General features: G+C 37.0%; 1 protein-coding gene across 1 annotated transcript; it reads left to right on the plus strand.

The window, feature by feature from the left end:
• Positions 1-47: 47 nt before the first annotated feature.
• ATXRCC1 (BRCT domain-containing DNA repair protein) lies at positions 48-14,221 on the plus strand. Its single transcript, XM_059600400.2, has 8 exons — positions 48-174; positions 540-878; positions 977-1,165; positions 5,773-5,881; positions 10,836-10,921; positions 11,103-11,213; positions 11,675-11,761; positions 13,605-14,221. The coding sequence occupies exons 2-8, from the start codon at positions 672-674 to the stop codon at positions 13,929-13,931; spliced, it is 1,116 nt and encodes a 371-aa protein (XP_059456383.2). The 5' UTR covers positions 48-174; positions 540-671; the 3' UTR covers positions 13,932-14,221.
• The last annotated feature ends 4,759 nt before the right edge of the window (positions 14,222-18,980 follow it).

The following is an 18,980-nucleotide window of genomic DNA, read 5'->3' on the forward strand; positions in this document are numbered from 1 at the left end:
CCAAGTAAATTAAGAATCATAAACAGAAAAACCATGTTGCAAAAGAGCCTATGCCAAAGCCAAACGCTGGTGGTGGCAGTGAGAAGTGAAAAGGCAAAGCCTAGAGCAAAAGCGCAAGACCCATAACGGAGAACCCCTTTGGTACGGCCCGGCAAGGAGAAATCAAGCGAAGAGGTAATTTCCCATCACTCTCAATTTGTGCCCTTTTCTTGCATGCTCTGAAGTATTTGCATGAAATGCTCACTTGTTCAAGAGGAACCAATTTGATCCCATAGGTCCTTTTTGTTTTTTTGTTTTTGTTTTTTTTCTTTCTGGGTGCAATCTGATACCATTGTCTATGGGCTTATGATTATGGGCATACAGACTTGTTGGTATGTTCGTATAAGATAAAGTTTGACATTTGATGCATTATTCAGCAGAGTATTGAACAAACTGGAACTATCTTGCAAATTTCTATATTCCCTTTGATGGAAATGATTTTTTATGCCATCAGTTGTAACTTGTAACTAGAATTATAAATTTTTCCATTCTCCGTGCAGGTTACAACAAGTTTTACTCACATGGGGTTATGTGTAATTGGAACCGTGTGTTTCTATTAGCCTAGTTGTGCCATCTTCAGTGTAGTTTTTTTTTTTTTTTTGAATAGTTTGAGAGATCTCGTGGTCTTTGATATGTCTGATACAAAGAAAAGCACGGGTGGTGGTAGTACGAGAAACCTTCCTTCATGGATGAGTTCAAGAGAGAATGACGATAAATCTAGTGGAAAGAAACCGACTGGGGATGGTGAGGGTGAGGAAAGTAATGAAGGTGAGAAGCCTAAGCAAGCCAAAGGGCGTGGTAAAGGACACATTGGCACGTCAAACTTATCCAAACTTCTGGTACTAAATTACTGTAAAATGGGATTTTCATTTTGCTTGGTTTGGTGTGTCATTTGAGCTGTCAGGATTGAGCTAATGTTACTCGTTTATATGGGCAGGAAGGGGTAGTGTTTGTGTTGTCAGGGTTTGTTAATCCCGAGCGCGGCATTTTGCGATCACAAGCACTGGAAATGGGAGCAGAATATCGGCCTGACTGGAGCTCAGATTGCACTCTCTTGGTTTGTGCATTTCCCAACACGCCAAAGTTTCGGCAAGTTGAGTCAGATTGTGGGACCATTGTTTCAAAGGTGTCTCTCTTTCTGTTGAGATATTATGACCTGTTTATAAATTTATGTGAAATTTGTTGAAAGTGAGATGGAATTCATTGTAATTATTTGGGACTTTAAAACTGAAGACAAGCAAGGTCTGTGAGGAGACAATATGGTTCTTCATACACTTGTTAGTTTTTGTATTTTCTGCTGCTTTGTATTTCTAAGCATTCTAGGAGGCCTAAACTTCCTTGCTTCTTGTTGTTGTTTTAAGTTGATGAAAGGTTGTTAAATGCTTCTGTCTCTCACTATCATGATATACTTCTTTATGACATTATTTATGATAGTGAGAGACAGAAGCATTTAACAACCTTTCACCAACTTAAAACAACGAGCAGGGAAGTTTAGGATCCTAGATCCTGACTAATGAAGAGTAGAGTGATTTCTATTGAGTAAGTTCTTTTGTAAATTTGCTGGGGTTGTTTACCTTTATTTGTTTCCAAATAAAAAATTTTTAGCAGGCACTCTAGAATAAAAATAACAAGCAGCCATCAAATCCATGTATAAGAGAAACTAAGGTTGTTGGAAGCCCAAAAATTTGGGAATTTTTTTTATTTGTTATTTTATAGGCTCTTTGTCATTTTATTATGGTGCCCCCCACCCCCCCCACCCCCCCCCCCCCCCCCCCCCAAAAAAAAAAGAAAAAAACTCCTAGTGCAGCCCTGCCTCCATCTAAATTCGTACCTTCATTCCTGATTGGGAGTTTGTCTCGTTTACCTTGTGTTTCTTGCCTATTTTCAGATTTTCTGTGATGGCAATTTGATTTGTTAATCTTTCTCTTGGGTGTAGTTTTCAGTTGCTTCCTTGATGCTTTTTAGATGATTTTGTCATCCAGTCCCATAATGGAGTTGATTGGAATATTTTTCTCTCCCATCTTGATGATATTATGGAGTTAGTTCCTCTGATGGGTTATACATTGATAACGCCTTTTATCCTTTGTAGTACATGTCATTTGTTATTTACATTTCTTTGTATCTCTCCATTTAGATTACCCCTAAAAAGTTCCCTCCTATAAAGCTCATTTAGCATTGAATGGTCCCCTTGTCTTGGGCTGTGAACTTTATAATGCTTAATACATGTACCATGCTCAAAAAGCATAGAAAATATAAGGAGAGATATTCTTGTGATTATTGTAGAAAAGTGATTTTGTCAGCACATCAATTCTTCCTCCATTATAGTTTGAATTAATAATGTGGTATCCCATTTTTTACCTGGCTATATTCAATTGGCTATTTCTGCTGCAATATCATCTTTCCTTGGGATGGATTCTAAGTTTGCCTTTCATGGGGTTAATATTGGCTGTCAATAGATTCAACTTGGTTATGTGAGAGTTACATACCCTAGGCTCTTTTAGTTCAGTATGGGCATGAGAGAATTATTCAATACAGGAAAGCATTAAAATGGACTTGCTGGCAAGAGAGTTCCAATATAAAAATCAAGGTGCCGCATTAGTTTCTTATGTGGTTAGCAATAGTCTTAATAAGCTTTTGGTCATTTCCTTCTATTGGAGTCATTTAAAGCTAGTATAAGATTTATCGCTCTCTTGTTATTCCTGGTTGCATGGATACTGTGGGGTTGAAGACAGTGCAGGCTGAGGGGAGATGTAAGATCTCTAAAATGACATAAGGTTTTACTTTCTTTCCTAGCATTTGGTATGGTGTGTTGACTACACTAGTGGTGCTTAGGGACTTGGCTTTTATCTGCCAGTGGTGCAATGGTGCATCCCATCCTGAGATACATGACACAGTTCTGAGATTGATTGTTCTTTTATTCTTTTTTGTTGATTCCAGATTGGGGGATTTGAAAGTGGATACGTTAGTGGGTCCATCATGCCATTTTGGAATCCACGATCATGATTTTGAGAGCTTTAGATCCTTTTTTTTATTCTGTGAGTGGTTTATTTGTGCCTATTTTTCCTTTTTTTTTTTTTTTTTTTTATTTTTTTCTTCCGCTTTTCATTTGGTAAGTTATTGAGAAGTTACAACAGGATTTCTTGTGGGAAGGTATGGGTGATGAGGTTAAATTTAATTAGGTAAGCTGGTGTAAGGTGTGTTCTCTCATTTCTGAGAGGGAAAGTTGCTCATGTTCAACCGAACTTTTATGGGTAAGTGATTGTGGTGTTTTGCTTATGAGAGAGAGGCTTTGTGAATATTGGTAGTGGACCTTAAATATGGGAGTCAGTAGGGTGGGTGGTGCTCTAATGAAGTCGATGCGACTTATAGGGTGGGTCTTTGGGAATTCATTAGGAGACGTTGAGAGGAGTTTTCTCTAGGTTTACTAGATTTGAAGTGGGTGAAGGCTCCATGGCATGATGTGTGGTGTGGGTTGCTCCCCCCTTAAGCAAGCATTTTCGGAGTAGCATTGCTTGCTTGAGGGAAGCTTCCATGGCAGATCATCTTCAGTTTCTTAATGTCTCTCCTCAATGGAGTTTATTTGTGAGAACGGTGCATGATTGAGAGTTGGAATTCTTTACTTCATTCTTCGATCAGTTGTATTCCATTAGTTTGAAAAAGGGCAGTATGGACAAGCTTTGTTGGAACCCCTCTAAAAAAGGGTTGTTTGACGTAAGATTGTTCTATAATGTTTTGATCCCCCATGACAACACTCCTTTCCCTTAGAGGTGTATTTGGTGGAGTAAGGCAGCCCCTTTGAGAGTGACTTTCTTTGCTTAGTTGGCCACTTTAGGTAAGATCCTCACTTTGAATAATTTGAGGAAGCGGCATAACATTGTGGTAGATTGGTGTTGCTTGTGTAAGAAGAGTGGGGAAACCGTTGACCATCTTCTACTCCATTGCGAAACAGCTAGTGCCTTATGGGACTCTTATCTTTGGCTTCTTCGGTTTAGTTTGGGACATGCCTTGTCGAGTGAGAGATCTCTTCGCTTGTTTGAGAGGGTAGTTTGGTAGTACTCAAAGCGAAGCTATTTGGAGGATGATTCCGCTTTGCTTGATGTGCTATATTTGGAGAGAAAGAAATGACTGAAGCTTCAAAAACAGTGAGAGGACGATGATGGAGTTGAGGGCCTTCTTCTTTAATACCCTGTTCCATTGGATGACTACCTATGATTGTTCTCATAATTCTATTTTTCATGACATTTTTGCTCTTTTTTCTTTTTCTGGTTATATATTTCTCTTGTATATGTCCCGTGTACTTGGTTGTGCCCTTTGATTTTAATGATAATCAATTACTTATAAAAGAAATGTTATGTTTCCCACATTCTCACTCAATTCTAAATTTTATTACAATAAGTAAGAGTTTCTAAACGAGCTCTTTAATAAGTAAATAGTTGTGTACATAAATAACTTCCTAGAAAGGAAACCAAAAAGGGGAAAAAGAAAAAAGAGAAGAGAAGAAAAATAAAAGATAAAATTATACACACACAAAAAAAAAAAGATTCCATACTATGGATATAGGGTTGTTAATGAGTCGAGTTTGAGCGAGTAGTGCTTGATCAAGAAACTCTTCTCGTTTAAGTTTTACTTGAGCTCGAGCTCGTGACAAGCCGAGAAACTGGGCTTGAGCTCGGCTCACCAGGGGGTAAACCTTGTGCAAGCTCAATCTCGAGTACTTTCCATCTGGCCGAATTAGTACCCCAGCTTCCCGTCAACCGAAAGCCAGCCAGCAATCTCTCTCCTAATCGGCCATGAACCCCAAAATCACCGAACTTCTCTCCAATTTTCAGACCTCAAACCAACTCCAAGAAAATCAACAAGAAAACAACCAAACAAAATAAAAACAAAAGGGAAATCCACCACCAAAAGTTGGCAGCCACGAGGGCCGGCTCTCCTGACATCCACCATAGCTGGAGACCACCGCATGGTGGCAACGCTAGCCCCGAAAACTGTCAGCCATTTATGAAGTTTCATGAAAATGGAAGGTTGCAGAAAGCAGACAAAAGTAAGAAAGAAAATAGAAGAAAAAAGGAAGAATAAGGTTGCGAAGATAGAAGAAAAATGTGATGTTTGTGAGAAAGAAGAATTGTGTTGTGTGAGAATTGAGAGCATTAGGTAGTGTGAGGTCAATACTGAAAGGAGAGAAGTCATAATTAGTATTGGGAAGATAAATGAAGTACTAGTGAATCTTGGGAAGAGTCTAGTTAAAAAAAATAAAGTAATTTAGTTAAATAACAAGGGTCTAGTATGTTTTCTTTAGCATTAGGCAGATTCGTGATTTAGTGATATTAATTCCTAAGATTTGTAATATATATATATATATACTAGTTGAGCCTTATATGAGTTTGTTCACGAACGTTAACCAAGCCGAGCTGAGTTTATACGAGAATGTATCGTTTAATAATCTTTCGCGTTCATGAACGACTCATTTAATAATCAAGTCAAGCTCAAGCCAAGCCCGAGTATGTTCATGAGTAGCTCTATTCATTTACCAGCCCTATATGAATATATTTTATCATTGACGAAAAGGCTAAGTTGATTACCTTTGAGGTAGGATATTGCCTCAAGTCCAATGGCATTCAACTGATAAGATTTTGAGTTTTATCATGCTCAAATTTGATGTTGTTGCATTTATTTAATGAATGTTGAATGAGTTTTATAGATAATCTGATGATATCTAGCTTCTTGCCTTAGGAGTGGATATCTGAGTGTTATACACAGAAGAAGCTTGTTGACATTGAGAGTTTCCTCATGCATCTTGGCAACTCGTGGCGGAGAAGCAAAATTTCTTATGGAAGTGAAGGTAAGATTATTTTCTTGTGATTCACCGGACATATGTAATGCATGCTTGCTTTTTTCTTTTATCAATTTTCAATTATTTTTTTCAACATGATGCACGTATCTTATATTACTTTTTCACTTAATGCATTTCTCTCAATCTCTCCTATCAACGCGTGTTGATGTCTCCTATCGTGTGTTGGGTCGCTAATTACTACAGTGTCAATAGTTTTATCTATGTTTGTTGTGTGATGGAGCTTTCAAGGTCTTTTTTCGTAGAAGCCAAGATGTTTGTGCCCTCGACAGAGGAAGGGTGTTCGGCGTTAAGAATTGTTGAAAGGAGTAGGGGTCTCTCTCATGTTGTATAGCTAGGAAAGGCGACTATGGCATGGTTGTCAAAGACTGTGGAGGCTTTGATTCGTGGAGGTAGGTCAAAGGATTTTGTGAAATCTTGGAAGGCTGGCACATTTGTCGCTGCTCCTGTAGTGGGATTTGTCGCTACTCCTTGTTTGGGAAGCTTCTCGGGTGAGGGCAACAGTTTAGACTTTGATGTTAGGTTGGTTGTCGATGATGTTCTTGTGGATTTGGAGGGGTGCGGTGACATAAAATGAGGTTTTAGAGTTTGACTCTATTATCGCCCCTTCTAAGGATCATTTAGACAATGAGGTATCCTTTGTTTCCTCTGAATGGGCAATGGCCTCCTGTAGTGGGATTTGTCGCTGCTCCTTGTTTGGGAAGCTTCTCAGGTGAGAGCAACAATTTAGACTCTGATGTTAGGTTGGTTGTCGATGATGTTCTTGTGGATTTCGGGGGTGCGGTGACATAAAATGAGGTTTTAGAGTTTGACTCTATTATCGCCCCTTCTAAGATTAGGTAATGAGGTATCCTTTTCGTTGGCTTTGAATATATCTCCTTTGTCTTCACTGTCAAAGCAGTTTTTGCCCCGCGGGGGGGGTCTTAATGTGAGTGGGGAGTTGTGTTTGTCGAATAAGGGCAAGGAAAATGCTTGGATTCTAGAGAGGGCGTTGCCAATCTGTTGGGTGATAGAGATTCTGTTTCTTTGATTGGACAAGTTGGGAATTATGTAGATAGAAATTGTATGCCACATTCAAACTTGATGTTTCATAGAAATCAGTCTAATAAAGTGACATGCGTCTCTTATCATGTGAGAAACATATGTATTTTTAATAGCATGTGCTTTTCACATGTTATTTTAATAGCAATAATAAAAAAACATGTGCTTCTTACATGCTTTAGGAACACTTGTCACTTTATTAGACCAGTTCAGCCAACAAAGGAATAAGAGAATTAAAAAGACTGTCGTATACGGTTAGTATGGTTTGACTCAAAAGAGGTTGCCTAGACTGTATTTGAATCATTTCCCTATCCTTTTTTTATTGTGGTGGTCTTCTTAGAGGTAGAAGGTATTTTTAAGTTTGAGAACATGTGGTTAAAATCACAGGGTTTTGTTGATAGGGTGAGACAGTGGTGGACCTTTTATCACTTTCAAGGTTATCCTACATTTTGGCTCGCAAACTTAAGGCTTTGAAAGCTAATTTAAGAGTTTGGAAAGAGGAGTTGTTTGGCAACATAGAGAGAGAGAAAAAACTTCTTTTGGAGGATTTATGGGTTCCTAATGGTTTGGAAGAAGGGAGAGTTTTAAGTGAGGAGGAGAAATTGAGGAAGGCTATTGTGATTAATGATTTGGAGAGGTTAACTCTCTTGGAGAAGGTGAGTTAGAGGCAATAATCAAGGGCGTTGTAGTTAAGGGAGGGTGGCTAGTGCACAAAGTTCTTCAATCGAGTGGCCAACTTGAATAGGAGGAATAGGTATTGTCTCCTCGGATCAGTCTGAGATAAGAGAACACAACGTGCAATACTATGATAGCTTGTTTACCGAACATCATAGTTGGAGGCCTAGATTGGATGGTCTACTTTTCATACCATTGGGGAGGATGAAGCCAGATGGTTTGAGTGAGCTTTTGAGGAAGAAGAGGTCTTTGAGGTGGTGGTAACCTAGAATAGTAATCAGGCTTCGGGTCATGACAGTTTTTCTATGGCATTCGTCCAAGCTTTTTGGGATGTTCTTAAGGTAGATATCATGAATGTTTTCCATGATTTCCACACTAGAGGCATGTTTTGAAAAAAGCTTCAATGCAATCTCCATTACTCTTAGTTTGAAAGAAATGACTCTTATTTAGAAGAAACCTGGGGTCGTTGATATTAAAGACTTTCGACCTATTAGTTTGGTGGGTGGAGTTTACAAAATTGTTGCCAAAGTCCTAGCTAACAGGTTGAAAATGAAAATGGTAGTCAAGAGGATCATTTCCAAGCCTCAAAATGCTCTCATCAAGGGTAGGTTGCTCTCATTGCCAATGAGTGTCTTGATAGTAGGATTAGATTTGGGGAGCTAGGTGTGTTGTGCAAGCTAGATATTGAAAAGGCCTATGATTGTGTTAATTGGGAATTTTTGTTGTATATGCTGAGAAGATGCGGTTTTGGGGAGAAATGTTGTAAGTGGATAGCGCATTGTATTTCCTCAGTTTTCTTTTTTGTTTTGGTCAACGGCATTCCAATAGGTTTCTTTAGTAGTTCTTGTGGCTTGAGATAGGGAACCCCTTTGTCCCCCTTACTGTTTGTTGTTATGGAGGCGTTAAGTAGAATGGTTTCTGCTTTAGCAAACAAGAGTCTATTATTAGGCTTTTAAGTGGGATCTAAGCATGATGGTGCCTTCTACATTTCCCACCTTTTGTTTGCAAACAATACTTTGATTTTTGGTGGGGTAAATCCAAATCACCTTCGTAACTTGCGTTGCTTGTTCTTATGCTTTGAAGCAGTTTTAGGTTTGAAATTTAATCTGGCTAAACTAGAGTTGGTCCCCGTTGGCAATGTCATTAATGTGGAAGTTCTGGCTAGCATCTTGGGTTGTAGGATTTCTTCTTTTCCAATGACATAGCTAGGCCTTCTGCTGGGAGCTTCGTTTAAAGCCAAATCTATATGGGATAGTATTATTGAGAAGATAGAATGTTGTTTGGCTGAATGGAAGAGGATATATTTGTTTAAAGGTGGGAGGGTTATTTTGATTAAAAGTACTTTATCTAATCTGTCTACTTACTTCATGTCATTTTTTCCCCTCCCTGTTGGTATTGCCAACCGCATAGAGAAGTTGCAACATGACATTTTGTGGGGTGGCATCGGTGAAGAGTTCAAATGCCATTTGGTTAGCTGGTCTAAGGTGTGTTCTTTGATCTTAGAAGGAGGGTTGGGGGTTCGTAATTTACTTTTGTTCAATTGAGCTCTTTTGTGGGGAAGTGGCTTTGGCGTTATGTTTATGAGAGAGAAGCTTTGTGGAGGGTGATGGTGGATGTTAAATATGGTAGTGTGTGGGGTGGGTGGTGTTCGAATGAGGTTCACAGGTCATATATGGTGGGGCTATGGAAGGATATCAAGAAGGACCGGGAGAGTTCTCTAGTCATACTAGATTTGAAGTTGATGATGGTTATAAAATTAATTCTGGCATGATGTCTGGCGTGGGGATCAAACCCACAAGGCAACTTTTTTGAACATGTTCAGCTTGGCTCAATGTAAGGATGCCTCTATGGGAGATCATTTGGTGCTCTCAAGCGACTCTCATCAGTAGAATGGTAACTTTCTCAAAGCGGCTCATAATTAGGAGGTGAATCTCTTTATCTCCTTTAATTTATTGTACTTCCTCATATTGAGATAGAGTGGCGAAGACAAGCTTTGTTGGGTAGCTGCCAAGAGAGGGCTTTGGTTATGCATAGTCGAGTAATAGACCTTTTCGCCTACTGGATAGGGCAATGTGGTAGGCTTTGGAATGCTGCTATGTGGAAGACTTTTGTGCCTTATGTAGTGTCTTTGGAGGGAAAGAAATGATCAATGTTTTGAAGATCGTGAGCGGACAATGGGGGAACTAAAGGATCTTTTTTCTTTAAAACTCTTTACCTTTCGACAACTGCCCTTGCTCAAATATTTCTAGTTTTCATGTTTTCCTTGAGCTTTTTTCTTCTTGGTGTTTCTTCTGAATACTTCATGTGTATTTGAGTTGCGTTTTTAATTAAATTTTTTTTTTTTTTATAAGTAATAATGCATTAAAGAGTGCAGAGGGGCGCAACCCAAGTACACAGGGAGTATACAAGAGAGCGACTAAGCAGGAGAGAGAGAAGAAGAGAACATAGAGAGGAAATCAGGAAAATTAATCACAATAGGAGCAAGCCAGCCTGCAGTCCAAGAGAAAAGAGTGTACAAAAAGAAATGAACAAGGTCCTCAAGAGTCCTTGACAAATCCTCGAAGCATCTCGCATTTCTCTCCATCCACAGGCACCATAAAAGACAAAGGGGAGCCATCTTCCACACCACGGCACAACTAGAACTCCCACCCGACCACCAACTGGCAAACAAATCCTTGACACTTCTAGGCATAACCCAACACAAATTGAAGCGGGAGAAAATAACCTCCCACAGCTTGCGCGCTACCTCACAATGAAGAAAAAGATGATCCACAGACTTCCCATCCGTTTTACACATACAGCAATGATTAATCACCACAATACCTCTCTTTTTAATAAATTATGTTTACTTATAAACTATACACCCCCCCGGCCCCCCGCCCCCTCTCCCCCCCCCCCCCCGCGGCGGGCTGCAGGGCAAAAAGGAAAAAAGAACCTTTCACTTTTTGGAACATTGGTTTTCATTAATGTTGTATTTGGGTTGATCCATATGTACTAATTATTGTATCAGAAAAATAGCATGAAGATCAGATATTGTTATATCCATAGGTTTATTTACCATAGATGGATCATTTAAATTGAGACAGATGCTTTAAGCAAGTCTGGTGCTTTATTTGCTGAACAACAATCATAGCAGCATTTGATTTCTTGGAGGTCTTTTTGGTTTTTAGTTTTTTATTTTTTGGGCTGCATAATAAGTTTGTGTTCTGAATTTATAGAGCCTTTGCAGATGAAAAGGCACCACCGCTTGGAAAATCTAAGAAGCTGGTTGAAAGAGGATTGCATTTAAAGCTGACTGCCCCTGCATCCTCAGAGGTTAATTCTTATTCAATGTTCACTTGCGTAAATTGTTGTTGCCTTTTCCTGTTCACTGTTGTGGCATTCTTTATATACTACCGTTCAAGGGTTCAAAGACTAGTATTGGATAAAACAGCGTTTTATGCTGATTCTATTGCTTATCTTTTTATATTCACCCACATGTTGCTGTATTAAGCAGCACCAAGCTTCTAATACTGCCAAAGAGTGCTTTTCTCCTTCTAAAGTCAAAAGGTGGGCTGTTGATGATTTGAGTAGAACCATCACATGGCTAGAGAGTCAAGATGAAAAGGTATGCGGCATTTTGTTTCTGTTGTCATTGTCTTTTCATTAAATCCATTCACGTGTATTGGCATATTGGTATAGTTTGGACTCTCCTATGATGTAAATTATTAGGCTTGATTTGGTAATTTTCATTCCTGGTTTAATAATCTGAACCCTAATTTATGTTTGCAAATATTGGTTTACCTTCCAATTTGTGTTGAGCTTCTTTACTTCTTCAACTTCCATGTTTTACACATGTTATAGTTGTAGTTTATATTCATTATCAATAGTAAGTATACCATAAAATGCTGTAGATCTTTAATATATATATATATATATATCCATGATGCAAATAAATATTTGACTTAGTTGCAATTAGCAGTGCATTGGTAGGCTAGAAGGCGTGCTATCTCATATCTTGCCTACTTAATTGTGTACTTAACCTGCAATATATTTTCTGTAAATTGATCCGAGTTTTTCCTTTAACAGCCAGAGCCAAGCGAGATAAGGAAAATAGCTGCTGAAGGGATCTTAACTTGTTTACAAGATGCCATAGATTCTCTTGAACAAAATCAGGTATTTGTTCTCATAGAAATGCATTTTGGCCTTTAAAATGTGTAGGCAGTTTTGTTTGATTTGTTTTTAGACATCTTACTGGAGAAAATACTTGGCACACAAGCAAGTAGCAGTTAACCGCGGTAAACCTAGTTTATTGATTAGTATCACTGATTTCGCTTTCTCCAACATATGGTCTTTAGTTTACCACTCTTCTAATCTTGACAATTATTATTATTATTATTGTAAGTGCTGATGTCATAGGAAGTGAACAGAGGTATTGCAATTGCTTCACATGGTTGAATGTTTTTTAAATTTTTTTTTGTGTCAAGTAACGGACTTATATTTATATATGGCATTTATCCTTCAAAGAAATAGTATAAACAGAATGAACAAATTTATTACTAAACTAAAAGATAAGGCTGTTAAATGGATGAAGTGAACACCCCTAAACTCGCAATCAAGACTATATCAGCTAACTGGAAATTGCATTCTTATGGAAAACAACAAACTCTTAAGTACAGAGACAAGTTTAGAACGACCAGTTCTTCATTAACAATATTTAGCCTGTTATGAGCATTATTTGCAACTTACATAAAAAATGAAACCCTTTTTTTCTGACCTCTCATTCATTCTCCTTACCTAAGCCATCAGCATCTTCATTCCGTTATACATGTGCAAGTATGGTCTCCCTCCAGATGGTAGAGACCATGGTAGCCAAAGCCATTCTCTTACAATTGCTGCTAGAAATCTTTGCTTTGTCCTTAAGAACCCAAATCTGCTATCTCAATGTCCCACCATTCGTCTTACGAAACATTTCCGCAAAACTACCCCAAATCCCATCTGTAAACTAGATGTCAGAAGAATAAACTCCTCGGATTTTTAGTAGGAGCGTTGTATAAACTCAACATATCTCACTAGGAATCCCATATTAGTACATTTTGTGTGTCTAGCAGCTTTTCTATCACATGATTGGCTTCATTTAAGCTGTCACATATATATGGGATGGTTTGCCTAGAATCCCATATTTTCATAGGTTATTTCTTATTTTTAATACAAGATAATTAAAAGTCGAGTACCATGAGATGTGAAGGATTTCAGAATCACACTGCTGATTGTTGATGATGTGTAGCTGAATTATGCTATGTAGTGGACTCTTGTACAACTGTCATACAACTAGATAACGTGATAGTAAATATTGGCATTTGGATGAACACTAGTGAATAACAAAATTAAGTGTTCATCTAAGGGCTAATTTTTATTGTTACATCGTCCAATTGTTTGGCAGTTATACAGGAATCTACTAAATAAAATTACTTTGCGTAGCTAACAATCCGCTTAGAACACAAGGATCCCCTAAAGAAAGAGAAAATTACAAGAATCTATATTACAATATATCTCATATTGCAATATATTGCAGTAGAGGCTTTGGGTTTTTAGGGCTTTTACTGGGCTGCTACGGGTTTTAGTTTTGGGTTTTCTTCGGTTTTTAGGGTGTTTTATGTTTGGGCTTTGGTTGGGTTACCTATATATACTTTATTTTTAGGGCTGTTACTGGGCTGCTACAGGTTTTAGTTTTGGGTTTTCTTCGGTTTTTAGGGTGTTTTATGTTTGGGCTTTGGTTGGGTTACCTATATATACTTTATTGTGTATTTAGAGGCACTTTGCGCTTTTTTTGATATTTACTATATTACTTATCAAAAAAAATATATATGTTCTGGGCAGTGATTATGTGGATTGCCATAGTGTAGACACACTGGAAGTTCGATAATTATACCACTTCTTGGAGAATAACTTACTATAATTGCTAGTTATAGGCTAATTGCATCAACATTATTCTTGAACTTTTTCTTTGTTGTCCCAGGATATCCAGCACATAACTGAGCAGTGGAACTTTGTCCCTCACGTGGTTGAGGAGCTGGCAAAGCTTGGGGGCGCTGGAAATGATATAGCCTCAATCTCAGAGGATCTTTGCAGACAAGCCAAGGCCTGTAAACGAGTATATGAGAAGGAACTTAGCAATTTGGATGATAGTCCTTCTACAAAGAAGAAAAAGCCTAAGACTGATGAAAAGAATGGCAGACCCAAAGCCACCAAGAGTGCAGCAGAATATGACAGTGATGAAACACTTGAGATGACAGAAGAGGAAATAGAACTTGCCTACAAAACTGTGGGGTCCAACATCTGTTAACGATGACTTAATTCTCCATAGTAATTTTATTTAGTAGACTCCCGTATAATTGTTATACAACTAGATGATGTGACAGTAAAAATCAGTCATTTAGATTGACATTTTTTTCTTTCACAAGTTCTAATCTAAGGGTTGACTTTTACTGTCACGTAATTTTGTTGTATGATAATTGTACAAGAGTCTACTAAATTGTATTACTCAATTCCATATAGGCGAGAAGGAGGTGATATTGTTGTAAGCTCATTGTAAATGAGTTTTTTATATCACCCATAAATCCATATTCCCCCTTATGTCTTCTCCCACAATTTTGCTTTGGCAGGACTAACATTGGGTAATAGCTTTTCTTTCTTCTTTCTGTAGACCTTCCAGGCAAATTGGTAGAATAGCCTAGTATAGTTTATAGGCACTGGTTAGGCTCCCATCTCAGCCATTGGCTAGTGGACTACCTTAGTATTAAATTTGTTTGGGGGAAAGAGGAGGGAGACAAAATTCGGACGTTGAAGGCCGTCCGAGCACACCAAAACTAAAGGGATGGTTGGACTATCCTAAGGTGGTGGCTAACCACTATTTTACTCTTTGAGAGCTGTTCAGCCACCCTTGAGGGATTTGGTGGAGTGGTCTGCATTTTTTTTTTTTTTTTAAGCTTACGTAGCTCAATTCAGACCGTTTATTTTGAATGAATGGCATGTTTTGGAACTGCAGTTGGCTTCAATCTCCAAAACTAATTCCCCAAAGTTGGCAAATTGTGGAAGGGAGAAACAAGAGTATAAAATTTTGCTTTTGTCTCCGTTTTTTACCATAATGAGAGGTTTTTTAAGAGAAAAGTATGAAATTTCATATGGAGGATCCATTGGTGTGCTTAGAGGGCTCGAAATACAACTCAACGAGTCATCCTACTTTCGGTCAAAAACGAGGATCGATGAAATTAAAATAAATTTAATTTAATTTAGGAAGCCCAGATTTATTATGTAATTACCCTTGCATTTTTTCAATTGGTAAACAGAGGACATTTTAAGGGCACCGCTTATGTAAAGTATTATACATCATGATAGGGGTCAATATTGTTTTTAATATTTGACCCATTTCATCTTACATATCAACTATCAGATTTGTAGACTTATGTAAATTCTACATAAGTCAATGGTGGACCTCACAAATTTAATGGTTGATTTATTGAATTCTTAGGAAAATACATGTCAAATATAAAGAACTTATTGACCGTTAGTATTTCTTTTTATTTTTTTTTATTGCAATTAGACACGATGATTTATATTGAATTTTTTTATTGGAGCTATTTTGTCATTCCTAAAGATTCATTTGAAAAAAAAAAAAAAAAAGTTGCTTCTTTCCCGGCAGATGGAGCATTGAAGCGCGCTCGACCTTAAAGTTTCAATTGTTATCAAATATATATTCTTCTGTTGAATTTTTAACAATGATGTCACGTTATATTCAATCAAAAAGTGATACGTGTCTATTTTAATAAAATATATCAAAATTATATATGGAAAATTATGAATGTAGAAATAAAAAATATATATTAAAAGACCAGAGGCCACCCCCACCTTTAGTGTTTTTTATTAATTTTTTTAATTTTTTCTTTTTCTTTTTCATTTTGTTTTTATGATTATATTTATATATATTCGATTTTTTTATTTTTTTATTAAAGATGACATTAAATGGGCTTTTTGATTAAGTAGAGTATATTTGGGATTGCGTTTGAGAAATAGAGTTTTTAAGTAGTGCCATTAGAAATTTAAGGGAACATGTAGACAAAAGCTTTAGAGACTTCTAGAGCATTTTTCCCTTCTTCTTTTTTAATATATTGTTGTCTTTATAAGATGTGTAGGTAACACTAACCTATAATAAGTAATACTGCATACTCATCTTTTATCTTATTCCCATACTACTTGGCTGATATGATAGTCTTCATTAGCCCTTGTATCAATCTTTATTAAAAAAGCAAAAAAAAAAAAAAACCAATGACTAATGGACACTATCACATCAAACCAGTGGTATGAAGGCATGATGAAAGTTGAGTATTTAAAATTACTCTATATATGACAATATGATCGAAAAATAGTTTTTTTTTTTTTTTCTTAATCAAATAAGAAAAGGGTACAATGGATCAAAACACCGAAGAAGGGGTGGGCTCCCCAACATCCGCCCAAAAACGAAAAGGACAATGCATAAATATATACAAAACGTAGGAAATGAGACAAATAAGTATTCCGGTCGTCTAAAGGGACAAACCCATCTAAACTCCCACTAAGAACCTGCAACAACCACTCAAAGGAAGTTGAAGCAAAAAAGGCACTGTTGTAATCTGAAATAGGAACAGAATGAGAGAGAGGCACCAACACCTTCTCCGAAGTAAAAGTCTCCACTACTGAATCTATCCATAAAAAAACAGGGAGACATAAATCCAAACCTACCAACAACAATAATAGAAAAATAAAATAAAATACAGAAATACAACAAAAAGATCAGCAAACAGAAACATAGACATGGGCTTGGCAGTTTGAAATTTCACAAACTTTCAAATGGGCTACACCTAAGACCTAATACCTAATACCTTAACTCCCAAGGTTTGTTTGATAAACGATTTTGTTTTAGTTTTGGTTCGATACTGTAGCAAAAAGTAATTGATGTGAAAAAAAGTAAGAATATTTTTTTCTTTTTAAGTGAAAAAGTAAGAATGTTTGGTATGGAAAAATGAAAAAATTTTGTTTTGTAGTGATTTTTTTATTTGAATAGTAATAAAAAATAATTAATGTGATGTAAAAAAATAAGAGAATATTAAATAAATGAAAAAAGTGAAATGAATAGTGTAGTACCAAAATAATGGAAAAACGTTTATCAAACAAAGCCCCACTCTCACGTCTCAACAACATAATCTCGGACCAAAAAAAAAAAGAGGAGTTAATATTATTGAATTATTTCTACACAACATGAACAAAACAAAAGGTATCCCATTAAGCAATAAACTATTAATGAGTTTACATCGAAATGATATGAGTGAACAGAACGATACAATCATACAATAAAGCAACCAATCAAGCAGAAAAGAAAAGAAGTGAAGGGGCTTAAAGGGTTTTAGGGACTGACCTTTTAAGTAGATTGAGAGCCTCTTTGGAGCGGCGTTTGGAGGAAAAGAAAAGAAACCGAGAAACAGGCATGGCTTCCTAGGCTTTCTCGTGAAATGGTCGCTCTTTCAAGCAAAGACCCATGTCAGATATTTGTAAAAGAAAATCAGAAAACATATAGAATCGATATTCCTTGATCCTTCTGCTAATTGCCTTGCTGCCCAAGCTCAATTTTTTTTTTTTTATAATTCAAAAACTTCCCCTTCAGTTTTATCATAGAATTTGCATTTTCACCTCCGCGTGGCGCTGGAGAACATGGCTCCATAAAGCCCACAGGCCGACACCAAAGTGGGTTCGGACTGGTTCGGGCACGTGAGCTCCGTTGGCCCGTTAAGTCCTGTTTACCCATGAGCTTTGTCCAAAAAAAAAATCCCATTTAATTGATAATTTGAAAAACACACTTTTTTTTTTTTCCAAATATATTAACAAATATTTCAAATCACAAAAATATTTTATATATATATAAATTTTCACATTTTCTTGTAGGATTATTTTGACAAAATAGGTTCATAATTTTTGCTGGGATAATGAGTGGTTGAGCAAGCACTATAATAGGTTAAAAGTGGTTACGCAGCAGATACGACCCATGTGTAAATGGGGGTAGGCTATAGCCACCCTATGTTTTGAAATTTTTCATTAAATGTGCCTTTAAAATTACATTTAGGCCAAATTTTCATTAATTATGTCTATTAGTCAATAGTCATTAAACATGAAATAATATAGTGCAACTAAAAGAGGGTTACGTACAAAATAATTATAAGATGTATTCTTTGTTCAGTATTAAATATAATAATTTTAGTATTGTTTTGCTAAATTTTTGTTATGAAGATCACAATTTGCATTTTATTGACTATTAATTATGATGTTTGATTATATTTATTTGAATGCTAATCAAAGTAACTGCTTTTTAACCCACATGAAACCGGAGCAAGAGAAAATGGCGACGACTAGATGAGGCGGCAGATTAGCTAGGCAGAGGAGGTGACATGTCTGCTATTGGGGCTTGAAGAGAGAAGAACATCCATAGGAAGAGAGCACCATAGATGGGAACAACAAAGAAGAAAAACCAAAGAAAAGAACAAAGAAAAGAGGACGAAGAGGAGGGAGTCCTCCCCAAAAGAGTCTCACAAGAAGGTGGAACTTTCTAGAGAAAAGCAAAAAAGAAAAAAGAAATTGGGGATCACATCGAAAAATAGTAAATTGTGAAAATTAAAGTTGAAAGGTATTGTCACCTCGACATAAGTTGTAATAACAAAGTCAAAAGCAAACATTGCCAAGGTTGGGGGGTGAGTTGTGACCTTTTGACAAAAGGGAATGGGTGGGGGGGAAGGTGAGTTGTGACCTTTTGAGGGATTGTCAAAACATCATGCTTATAGACATCAGATTATCATTAAATGTTCTGAGGGATTGTCATCAGATTATCATTAAGATATAAGCATGATGTTTTATGACAAATCATGCTTGATAGCAAATATCACAGTAATTATGTAAGTTTGGAAAACAACACATTTAGCAGATAGTTCAAGGCATATTCTTAAGAAATGATCTATCAGTCTTAAGAAAAATAATCATGTTTATAAAAGTGTATAATACAATAGCAATAATTATTTCACAACTCATAATAACCCTCTCACAGTGAGATTTTGACATCTCATGAGACATGTGGTACAATATTAATATCTTGGTAAGGTATAAAAGCCATCCACTCTCTAGTTGCTTGACGGGTTAATACCCATGTGTGTGCGCAACTAGCAATGCCACAAGTGTGACCTCCACTCTTGGGTGGTTACGTCGGCCACGATGATTAGGGGTAGGCAGATTAACCGGTTACCGATTACCGGCCGTGTACCGGTTTCGACTGAACCGATATTAACCGTAACCGATATACCGATATTCTTATCGGTTA

This window comes from Corylus avellana, chromosome 6 (assembly GCF_965113065.1).
Source record: "Corylus avellana chromosome 6, dhCorAvel1.hap1.2, whole genome shotgun sequence".
Taxonomy (NCBI): domain Eukaryota; kingdom Viridiplantae; phylum Streptophyta; class Magnoliopsida; order Fagales; family Betulaceae; genus Corylus; species Corylus avellana.

Coding starts and splice junctions, on each gene's coding strand:
- ATXRCC1 (XM_059600400.2), top strand. CDS start 672: ATGTCTGATACAAAGAAAAGCACGGGTGGTGGTAGTACGAGAAACCTT. Junction 879..976: donor CAAACTTATCCAAACTTCTG/GTACTAAATTAC, acceptor TTATATGGGCAG/GAAGGGGTAGTGTTTGTGTT. Junction 1,166..5,772: donor GTGGGACCATTGTTTCAAAG/GTGTCTCTCTTT, acceptor TTCTTGCCTTAG/GAGTGGATATCTGAGTGTTA.